Consider the following 11,185-nt stretch of genomic DNA (forward strand, 5'->3'; position numbering starts at 1 on the left):
GAAATTTCCTCCCCAGATCCCCCAGGGGAGGCAGTAGCCTCCACAGCCTCCCCCCGGGCAGAGGCACCCACAGAGGATGGTGTCCATCCTGGGTAACGCTGCTGAGCTGCGCCCGGGCTCAGCCCCAGTGGAACATCTCGGCAAAATTAAGCGGAGCTGGAGAAGGCGGCGTTGGAGAGGGGAGCGGGAGAAGAGGGGAGCAGGACGTACCTTTGCTGTCCTCCAAGGTCTCTGGAAGGGGACAGAGCCACACCTGCATTTATTGGGAGGGACATGCTCACCGTGCCAAGCAGTCACCCAGCCAAGGAGCGTGCGAGGCCGCAGGCTCCATATGGCATTTTTCACGGAAACAAAGGTCTGGACAGTGAAAGAAACAACCCTTTCAAACAGTGCCAACACCCCCGCTGCAGGTACGGCCAAGAATGCACCTGAATCGATAAAAACGCTGACAAGTGACCTGCGAGGTGTAAGCAAGTCCCAGGGACCATTCGTGGGGAGCGGCGGCTCCCCAGTATGGGGCATGCGCAGCCCTCACGCAGCACCAGCCACAATTTCTCTTAAAAAGTGTTTATTTCACCAACACCAAAACTACATTTCCAACGAGGTGGCTTCAGGCGAGCATGCTGGAGTTGATGGGAGCCCACCAGCTCTGGGCCTTCAGGTGTGGAGCCGGTCTCGGAGCCCCAAAAAACGAGGGGTCTCTGCTGTGGTGCCTGTCCCCAGACCCTCCCCAGGAGGTCACCTAAGGGGAGCCACCACCCCGCAGGCTCCCGCAGCTCACCCCAGTCCTGCCCCAGTGGCCTTGGCTCCCCGGCCTCCCAGGGCAGCTGCTGCCTTTCCCAGGAGGTCTCTGCCAGGCCCCTGCCCTGCTCGGTGCTCTTTAGGGGCTGGGGGGGCCCTTGGGGCCAAGCACCCCCCAGAACAGGGCCAGGGCTCGCACCCCTCTCCCCACAGTGGGGAGGGCTGAGCCTAGACCCCCCCCACCAGCAGGGCTGTGGCTCCCCAGGTCAGACCCAGGTCCAGGACTCCCCCCTGGGCCAAGAGTCCCCCAATGGACAGCCCCAGGAGCAGCCCCACCAAGCCAAGATCCCTTCAGGGACAGATCCCCCCCCAAGGCCGAGAACCCCAGGTCAGCCCCAGGACCTGCCCCCCCCCCCCGGCTCCTTGGGCCAAGACCCCCCCAAAAGTCAGCCCCAGGACCAACACCCACAGGCCAAGACCCCCCCTGGGCTGGGACCCCCCCCAATGGCCAAGATCCTGCCAAAGGCCAGCCCCCCTGGGCCAAGAACCCCTCGGATCAGCCCCAGAACCAGACCCCCAGGCCAAGACTCCCGCAGGGCCAGCCCCCCTGAGGCCATGATCCCCTCAGGGCCAAGACCCCCTTGCCCCGGGCCAAGACCTCCCCAGGGCCAGGCCCCCCGAGGCTAACACCCCCCAGGCCAGCCGCAGGACCTGTCCCCCAGGGTCCAGGAGCCCCTGCAAGGCCGGACACCCCCATCCTCTGGCCAAGACGCCCCCAAGGGTCAGCCCCAGGACAAGCACTCCCGGGCCAAGACTCCTCCAAGGACGGGACCCCCGGGCCACGATCCCCTCGGGGCCAAGACCCTCTCGCCCCTGGCCAAGACGCCCCCAGCGCCAGGCCCCCCCAGGCCAAGACCCTCCAAGCCTGCCCTAGGCCTCAGCCTTCCCTGCCCAGCCCTCGGGGTTCCTCCCCCGCCGCGGCGGGCGGGGCCGCCAGGGGGCGCTGCGGGCGGCGGGCGCGGCCGGCCCCTTTCTGTCCGCCGCGGGCCACCGTAGCGCCCGTCTGCCCTGCGCCTCCGCCGCTGTGGGAGGCCGCGCCGCGCCGAGCGGGGCCGGGGGGGCGGCGGGACGCGAGGAGGAGGGAAAGGTGGTGGTGGTGGGGAGTTCCTTCCCGGTGGGGTCGGAGCCATGAGCGACATCAGGCACTCGCTGCTGCGGCGGGACGCGCTGAGCGCCGCCAAGGAGGTGCTGTACCATCTGGACATCTACTTCAGCAGCCAGCTGCAGAACGCCCCGCTGCCCCTCGTCGACAAGGGCCCCGCCGAGCTCCTGGAGGAATTCCTCTTCCAGGTCCCCAAGGAGCGCGGCGCTCCGCCCAAGGTGGGCCCCGGCCGCGGGGCGAGGCCTGGAGAGGCCCTGGGGGACCGGACACTCCCCGGGGGCTGGTGGAGGCCCAGGCCTGGAGGAAGCGGGGCAGGGCCTGGGGGCTGGCGGCCTAATGCCGGGCAGCACCCTGGGAGGCCGGATGCCGCCCCAGGGAGTGGCTATGGAGGCCGAGGCCCAAAGAGCTCAGGACAGTATTCCTGGGGGGGGGCTGCTACTGGAGACCGAGGTCCCAAGGGGACAGGAGGGGTCCTTGGGGTGCGGGCTGCTGGTGGAGGAGGAGATGGAGGCCTTAGAAGGACAGGATGGGGTCCCTGGGGGCTGCTGGTGGAGATCAAGGCCTTAGAAGGACAGGATGGGGTCCCTGGGAATCTGCTGCAGGAGGCTGAGGACCAAGTCCCTGGAGGCTGCAGCTGGAGACCAAGGTCCCAAGAGGAGAGGACCAGGTCCCTGGGATGGAGACTGCTGCTGAAGGCCAAGGCCTTAGAAGGACTCGGTCCCTGGGGGCTGCAGGTGGAGATTGAGGCCTTAGAAGGACAGGACGGGGTCCTTGTGGGGCTGGTGACTGAGGGTTTTTTTGGCAGGGAGGGATATGGCTGGTAAGACCCCGATAGACTGGCCAGGACTGTGGGAGACCAGGCAGGGCTTTGCGGAGGTGTGGTGGGGCCCGAGGCCCCTGAGGACTGCCCACAGCCTCACAGTGCTGCGGCTGGGCCCTGCCAGGGTTTTTAGGTGGCTGGGTATGGGCCAGAGCTGAGGTGGGGACCTCCCAGAGAGCAGCAAGCAGAAACCACAGCTGCTGCTGAATGTTGGGGTGCATGGGCCTGGGGTCCGCTGGGCTGCTGGGACCAGTTGGGACCCCCCAGCTGCCCAGCAGTGCCTTAGTGCTGTTATTTACAGAGGGAGGAAATATTTTTCACCCCAGTGTTGCTGTTGATCTTGTCTCTTGGTTCATGGGCAGCAATTGCAGGTGCAGCAAGCACCAGTCTTGGGTATCCAGGTATTCAAATACAACCCAGAGCTTTTTGGTGTAACTAGGTAAATGCAGTGGTGGTTCAGCAAGCTTAAATATGTGTGCTGTGCATAAAATTTGAGTTTCTAACACTTGAGGGAAACTCCCAGCCTTTACTGTTCCTGCCTTTTCACTAAAGCAGCTCTTGGCTCTTCAAGGGTCCCAGTGTATTTTGCAGATTTGCTTTTGTTTTCTTTCAGAGATTGAGTTCACTTCAGGAACTTCAGCTCCTTGAGATCATGTGCAATTATTTCCAAGAGCAAACCAAGGATTCAGTTCGGCAGATCATTTTCTCGTCTCTCTTCAGCCCTCAAGGAAACAAAGCAGATGACAGCAGGATGGCTTTGCTAGGAAAGCTGGTTTCCATGGCAGTGGCTGTATGCAGGGTTCCTGTTCTGGAGTGTGCTGCCTTCTGGCTGCAGGTACAGCTTCTGTGTAGGCAGGGCAGTCTCAGGGAAGGAGCGAGGGAGTGTGCTGCGATGGGTGTGAGTGAACTGAGTGGCACCTAACGGTTCGTGATAGCCAGTTGCAGTCAGCTGCTCCTCTGTGGCCGTTTAAGCTGATATAACAGCTGGCTGCTGCAGCTGCATTCACCCCACGTCTGTGCTCATGTCCAGTCCTTTGCTGCAGCATAAGGGAGAGATTTTGCCAATCCATGTATGTGCTGCACTGGCAGAAAAGAATTTGTTCGTTGTTTTTTTTTTTACTGTCAGTGAAAGTTTTATTGAATTTTTTTTTTTTTCTTCCCGTCCCCTTCCCCCCTTGCAACCCCTGCATGTTGAAAGGGGTCAGTGGAAGGTTCAGCCAACAAAACTGTGGCAGTTCATGGCCTCATTGGCCAGAAAAGCTGACTCTGGAGTTTGGGAAATAAACTGTGCCTGGCGTGTAAGTTTGCGCATGGCACAAGAGGCAAACCTCTGTCTTGAGAGCTGGGCACAAAATACCTATGTCTGTCTTCCGTGAGTGCAGTATGTCAGGGATCTCCTATGTCTCCCCCTTTCCCACTGCGATTCCCCACTGGAGACCTTGGGAAGTGCATCTTTGTTCCTGCTGCCTTCTCGGGATGTGCAGAATTTACCTGCTTTACAGAAGAGGAAGAGCAGAAGGACTGTGCTGGGAGGGAAGGGTGGTACCCCGAGACCAGTACTGTTTTTGTGGGGTCCCTCTTGTCCCACCTGGTGAGGCCTTGGTAGAGGGGATGTGACTTGGTTTGCAGAAGGTGGTGTAGTTTTTTGCAGGTTGCAGCTCTTAAGTGACATGAAGATTGCAGAGAATTTTTCCACGTTAAAAATGTCAAGCGTAACTGAGAGGTTACTGAACTAGTTGTTCTGGTACTGAAATAGTTGTACTACAGAGCTATGTTGCTGAGTGGTAAAAAAGTTTCCATCTTAAGGCAAAATGTTGATGTAAAAGGTTTTAAATTTAAACCACAGATATTGTAAACACAAAATACCACCATCTATTTAATATTGTGAAATAGTAATTTTATTTCTGCCTGAGTGGACCTTTGGTATGTAGAGACAGAGAGAGCAAGCGCGCTTTAATTTTGGGAAAGTGGAAACACAAATGTTGGAACAGTGAAGCGGCTGGGTGTTGTGGGAAGGCAGGGTGTTTGGGCAACGCAGACTTTAAAGGTGGCTCTGTAGAACTTCCTGTGACTGGGTTTAATCCCCTTTTCCTTGTGTGCTATCCTGCTCCCCTGCAGCGAACCCCTGCTGTGTACTGCGTGAGGCTAGCCCGAGCCTTGGTCGATGACTACTGCAGCTTGGTGCCGGGGTCCATCCAGACGCTAAAACAGATATTCAGTGCCAGTCCTCGCTTCTGCTGCCAGTTCATTACATCCGTCACAGCGCTCTATGACCTTTCCTCAGGTAAGTGTACCCGAGCCTGTGTCCTTCGAAGTAAGCAGTGCAATATAATGCAACGCAAATTAACTGTTGCAAGCAAATTAATTGCTGAAATTCTAAAGATGCTTGTTACTGTGTAATTATTGCCAGAAGCAGCTCAGGGGTGTGGCTATTGCATCCTCTGTCACTTGGGTGAGAATAAAAATAACCAGGCGGTGGCTGAAGGAAGAGTCTTTGCTGGAGAAGCCGCCAGGTAACACCTGACACAAAGGGCAACATCTTCCACAGAGGGCAAAGGACACGGGGACCTTATTGATTGAGCAACTCTAGGAGCGAAAGCTGGGGCAGTTTTGCATCCCTGTGGTGTGTCACCTACCCAGCATAAAGGCTCTGTCAGTCCAGTTCCTTCCAAAAAGGGGGAAAATGCAAGTTCTGAATGCTTGCAAGCTGGAGCAGGATTTCTGTTGAGCAGAAGAAATGTAATCAGCAGCATACTTCCAACGTGCTCTTGAACTGCGTGTCACCAGCTAGTTAACCCATACGGTGGTTGTTGCTCAGACACTAGAAACATGTAGGTGTCTAAAATAAGATTGATTTACCTTTACTCAGCAAGAGAGGCAGAGAGATCGTGGTGGACTAGGGAACAACCATACACTAAATACCAACATCACACATCATCCAAAAAAGCAAATACAATTTGTTGTTCATAAAGGAAATGTTTTGCATGGTCTTCTCCAGATAAACAGCTTGGCATTATTGAGAGATGCAGGCTTAGAATTTTTTTTTTAAAGTATTTGGTAGAGCTTGTAGCATATTCTTCCTCAGTATATTATGTATGTTTTGTGCAACCACTTGGAAGTTCATCTACCTAATTAAAAGACGTGTCAGAAAGGAAGTACCATGAGTTATAGGAAGTAATTTTTAAAAATCCCTTAGTTTGAGATGTTATTGGTGACACAGGGAAAGGAAGCTTGCTCTTCAAAGAGACATCTGTAACTGGGCAGTCTCCACCACGTCCTGAGGACAGGGGTTGATCACACAAACAGCAGTGTCTGTGATACTTGGAGGTCTCTGAAAAGCTAAAAACTGGAGAATACCGATTCTGTATCCAGCGCATGTTAGTAATTCTGTAGTCCTATAAGTTGTCCTGTAAGTCACTTCAGGTACAAAAGACCCGATAGTTCTGTGCTGAGCCCTTTGTTGGCACTGTACACAACTCGGCATCAAAGTACGTCACTCAGTCCAGTCTCCTGCCCCTGGGACGGGGTGACGCATGATTACTGTGAAGTCAATGTTTCTCTTGTCTGTAGTCAAGCGTCAGTTCTGTTCAGACCACATTTTACTTCTTACTTGAAGGTTTACTTACTTAAAGCTCTTATAATCCTTTACCTGTTATGTGGTTGTGTTAAGTTTTCCCACAAAGATGTATTTGCTTAGGTAAGTCTTACAGGAAATCAGTTGGATGATCGGGGTGAGGAGAAGGAAGTGCCAACAAGATATTCCTATTCCCTTGCCCATTGTACTTTCTGTGGCAAGGGATAAACGGAGACTGCGTTTAGAGAAAGAACAAGGAGATGAGGGGTGGAAGAGAAAGAAAATGACAAAAGAAGCTTTACTGGGAAAGGGAATAAATGGTGGCGTTTGGTGGTGTCTTCAGAATAGGTGGAGAAGGTGAGGTTGTCAGGAACATGTGTCTTCCTTGGGACAAATGAGCATCTATCTTTGGCGTCTTGAAAAGAAGAGCGGAGTTGGGGAGGCTTTGAAATTGTAATTGTGACAGTGCAGGAAGGGTAGGTGTGTGAGAGATTAATTAAAGACTGCTGCCCTGTGCTCCAGTGCAAGGCTCAGCTTACTCAACAGTATCTTTCCTATTTTCAGATGACCTCATCCCTCCTTCGGATCTGCTCGAGTTGATTGTTTCCTGGATCTTTGAAGACCCCCGCTTGATCCTCATCACCTTTCTGAATACTCCTATTGCAGCCAACCTGCCCATAGGGTTTTTAGAGCTCACCCCGCTGACTGGACTCATCCGTTGGTGCGTGAAGGCCCCCTTGGCTTACAAAAGGAAGAAGAAAGCCTCTCTCTCAAATGGACACCCCCCCAGCAAAATTGCTAAGGACTCGACTTCAGGAGAAGACAGAGATTGCCACCAGCTGTATTCAAAACTGCATCTAAGTGTCCTGCAGGTTCTTATGATGCTTCAGGGGCATTTAACAGAGAAGAACCTTTATGGGCGCCTGGGGCTAGTACCCTTTGACCACGTGGTACCGCTCGTTGAGGAAATTAACAGACTATCTGACGAACTCAATCCTCTCAATGCATCCAAAGAGATTGAACTGTCTCTAGACAGACTGGCTCAGGCTTTGCAAGTGGCTATGGCATCGGGAGCACTCCTGTGCACTAGGGGTAAGTTGTTGGTGGGGCTGGCAGAGACCCTGGCACGGGATTCTTTTCCTCCAGTGTGTGAATGTTGTAAGAGGGTTTTTTTTTGATGGGGAGAGTAGAGATCAACATGTTCACAGCAGAAGTAGTAGTTTACCTCTCTTAGGAAGTGATAATGCAGGAAATACTTCAGGAAATGTAACTGCATGGGGAGTAAGAAGGGAGAGATCATTGATGCCGTTGACTGGTGCGTTGCTTTGCAGAGTTGGAGAATTGATCTTCGACCATGCAGTGTGCACAAGGGCGTTGTGTCTGGGTGTTTGCCACGAGGACAAATTTGACCCCCTCAGAATTGTTTATAGCTATTTACAAAGCACTGTTTAATTGTGCTTCAGTTTGACTTCTCTGAGTTTGCCTGCTGGAGGAGAGACCATGGGGTGGGTGTGCTAGACAAGGAATTTGAAAAGCAAACAAAAACTGTTCATCTGGAACTTCTGGGCCTTCAGCTCTCCTGTAATGAGACCCCATTACAGTGTGTACGATTTCAGTTAAACTCAGTAAAGAAGCCTGCTAATGTGGCTTTCGTCTCTCTTTCCTGTTGCCAAAACCATTTCTTTCCAAAAGACCTGCAGAGACAAAAAAGAGAAGTGCCTTAACACAGCACAGGCTCAGCCAGATGTACTGTTTTGTTGATACGTTTTCTTGAAAACAGGCGCTTCTTGGTGCAACCAGAAGGCTCAAAGCTCCCCAAAGCCCAGGCAGTTAGTGCAGAGCTCGGCTGCGGAGAGCAGCCTGTACCTAAGCAGGTGCCCGAGGCTTTTGCCGTGGCTGAACCAGTGCTGCTGGTCAAATATCAATGTTGTTCTTTCTAATCTTCTGTAAAGCAGCTCTGGGTATAATAAGAATAGGCAGAAAAGTGGTTTTTTTTTTTTTTAGATGATGGCTTAATTTGGCCATGTTTTTTCCTAGTTGTTCACCTGGTACATTCCAAGCGCTTACTTTTACTGTAGAAGTAGGAAGTAATTCAGTATAAGTAGCTGCTGAAATACCAGTTATTTCAGTGTTTTGAGGGTGCGTTTATCTACAAAGGCAGGAGTTTATTCTAAAGCTATTCCTGAAAGGACTCTGGCAACATGGTATGTTGTTAAATACCTTGGTTCAAGCTATTTGGCTCTGGAGAGGCAAATACAAACTCTTCATTAATATCTGAAAATCGGTTGAAAGTAGAACTCCTTGCATGGGACCAAGGAAGAGATGGGAGCAGCTCTCGGAGGAGTGAGACGTACAGGTATTACCAAGAAATGTCTGGAAAAGACACTAAGATGGTAAAAAAAAAAAAAAAAAAAAAAAAAGGTGCAATTTTTAGTGAATAGACCCCAGCAAAAAAAAACCAACAAAAAAAAGCCAAAAAAAAACCCCAAAAAAACCACCAAACCAAAACAACCCTCAACCCTTTCTTTACACTAGCACTGTTTAAAAAAAAACAACCCAAAACAATGCAAAACAGATATTGGGGAAGCTTTGCCTTGCTTTGACCTGATGCTTTTCTCATCATAAATGCCATATTCAGTGGGCAGAGTCATACCTTGTATTTCCTATATCCTGATTACTTCTCGATAGCAAATCGATACTGCAGATTCTATAGGAAGGCTCGGCCTGCCTTGAAACGAAGCTGCAATTCCCATATGGCAGCGTAGTTAAATGGCGAACATAAATTAAAGCGTCAAGTGCAAAAAGCTGGGGTAATGACTGGTGAGATGGAGAAACATTTTTCTTTCCTATGGGAGTTTTTGGCCTGAGAGTGGGATTCTGGAACTGTGGATGACTGGAGCTTTTTCCAGTAATCCAATCTTCCTAGAAAGGAGAGCGGAGAGGGAAATCGCTCTAATTTCTGCTTTATTCTTATTGTTATGTCTTCTGTCCTCTTTCAGATGACTTGAGAACTGTGTGCTCCAGGCTACCACATAACAAGTAAGAGACCTTTCTACAGCTGTGTTGGTTTTGATGCATGTTCCAAGACACGCGCTTGAGGGCTGTCGAGACAAAATCCCCCCTAAAAATTTGTGTTTACTTTCTGGAAATGAGCCTTTATTCACACACAGGTTGGCGCAAGGATAAAGGTGGCGGTGCTGGCTGCTTTTTCCCTTGCAAGCTGGAGTCTTGACTGAAGGAAACTTCAGTGACTCCCACCGTATAGATTATCTTGCCCAGCCTGCGTTAGAACAAATGCACAGAAGGGGGGGAAATGAAATTACAGCATGGAACCTGCCCCAAACTTGTCCCATCCCCAACTCCCTGCTGCTCTTACCTGGCCCTGCGCTTAACTGCGCTTTGCTTCTTGCCTCTTTGCAAAGAGAAAAAGGGGAAAGTGGAAAAAAAAGAAGGTCTTCTGGAAGCTGGGAAGAGCATAATTGAAACGCTGTCCTCTTGCCTGTCGACAGTGTTGCTGTGTGTTGCTTAGGAATTGTCCTTGCAGCCAGGCCTTTGTGGGCTGGGGAGAGCCATGACAAAAGCCTTCTCTAAATAATCCTCACGCCTGTCTGAATTCCTCTCCGCAGCCTGCTCCAGCTGGTGATTTCGGGTCCAGTCCAGCAACCGACCCACGGGGCTCTGCCACCAGGATTTTATCCTCATATCCATACTCCTCCTCTGGGCTACCCCGCGCACGCTGCACACCCGGCGCTCCCGGCTCACCCAGCGCTCCCGGCTCACCCTGTCCAAACGTTTATACCAGGAATGACATTCCCATACCGACCTATTCGCTAAAATGCTGAGACTGTAGAGCGTACCCAGTTTCCCTTTAGTTTGAGGAAGCCTTGCAGATGAAACCAAACGTCTCGGGAACCACATTTTGGTGTAGAGCTGAGCGATGCCGGCCTGAGGGATCAGCCCTTCGGCAGTAGAGAAGACGCGGACGGGTAGGCTGCAGTTGATTTGGGTGCGGGATGCAGATACTGAGGCAGATCGTAGCGACAAAAGGAGGGGATGGGGAAAAGGGAACAGGAACTCAAAACCCCTGCAGTGTGTGGAAATGTTTTTTTTTGATCCACGTTGCTTTGTATAATCACCAAGGGTATGAAATTTCTCAATCACGTGTGGGGTTTTTTTTTCAGTCGCCCCGATCTGTTTATGGCAGGGTGAGCCCAGCTAGTCTTGCTCTAGGAGGGCCAGAAGGAAAAGTGTGAGATTTTTATTTTTTTTTTTTCAAGCTCATCCACTCCAGCCTGCTCGTTTCTTTGTAAATGTTTGTATCTATAGCTACAGAGTATGTGTACACTGTATATTTTTGGAACACAAATGTTTGTTTCAGAAGCACAAGGTAGAGTAAAGCAGCACTTCCTATTAAAGGAAACAATTTACGAAGCGTCAAGTGATTCTGCCGCTGTGTCTTTCAAAGAGCGATTAGAAGGTGCGACTCATTAGGCCAGGGAGGGAACACAACCCCTTCGTTGCTGCAGTGACCTGCTGTCCTCTGGGCTCGGCAAATCCCCTCTTTTCACACTCTGTCAGTAAGTCATGAAAATTTGGGGTGAAATCTGGTATGTTTAATTAATACCAGCGGGCAGAAGTGGCCAGTGGCTGGCTGGGGGCTGCTGGCCAGCCTTGGGCGAGGGGTGGGTGGGTGTGGAAGCCCCCCCGGGAAGGGCGGCAGGACTTGCTGCTGTGAGCGCGCAATGCGCCTGTCATGCTGTGATTCTCTGAGCCCCTCTGCTGGGCGAAAAAGTGAGAAATGTGGGTCCTTTCTACCTGACTTTGACAAAGAACCTCCGCTGCTGTTGTCCCCAGCGGAGGAGATGTGGTGGCTGCGGTTACCGGGTTG

At 51.8% G+C, this 11,185-nt stretch overlaps 1 protein-coding gene across 2 annotated transcripts; it reads left to right on the forward strand.

The window, feature by feature from the left end:
- Nucleotides 1-1,791: 1,791 nt before the first annotated feature.
- On the forward strand, nt 1,792-10,735 carry INTS15 (integrator complex subunit 15). Of its 2 annotated transcripts, none has more exons than XM_054212993.1 (6): nt 1,792-1,986; nt 3,337-3,558; nt 4,842-5,007; nt 6,862-7,389; nt 9,297-9,336; nt 9,924-10,735. In XM_054212993.1, the coding sequence occupies exons 1-6, from the start codon at nt 1,930-1,932 to the stop codon at nt 10,129-10,131; spliced, it is 1,221 nt and encodes a 406-aa protein (XP_054068968.1). In that variant the 5' UTR covers nt 1,792-1,929; the 3' UTR covers nt 10,132-10,735. The 2 variants fall into 2 exon arrangements, with proteins under 2 accessions (XP_054068968.1, XP_054068967.1); XM_054212992.1 differs by having other exon boundaries at nt 1,793-2,121.
- Nucleotides 10,736-11,185: the final 450 nt, after the last annotated feature.

This window comes from Rissa tridactyla, chromosome 8 (genome assembly GCF_028500815.1).
Source record: "Rissa tridactyla isolate bRisTri1 chromosome 8, bRisTri1.patW.cur.20221130, whole genome shotgun sequence".
Taxonomy (NCBI): Eukaryota; Metazoa; Chordata; class Aves; order Charadriiformes; family Laridae; genus Rissa; species Rissa tridactyla.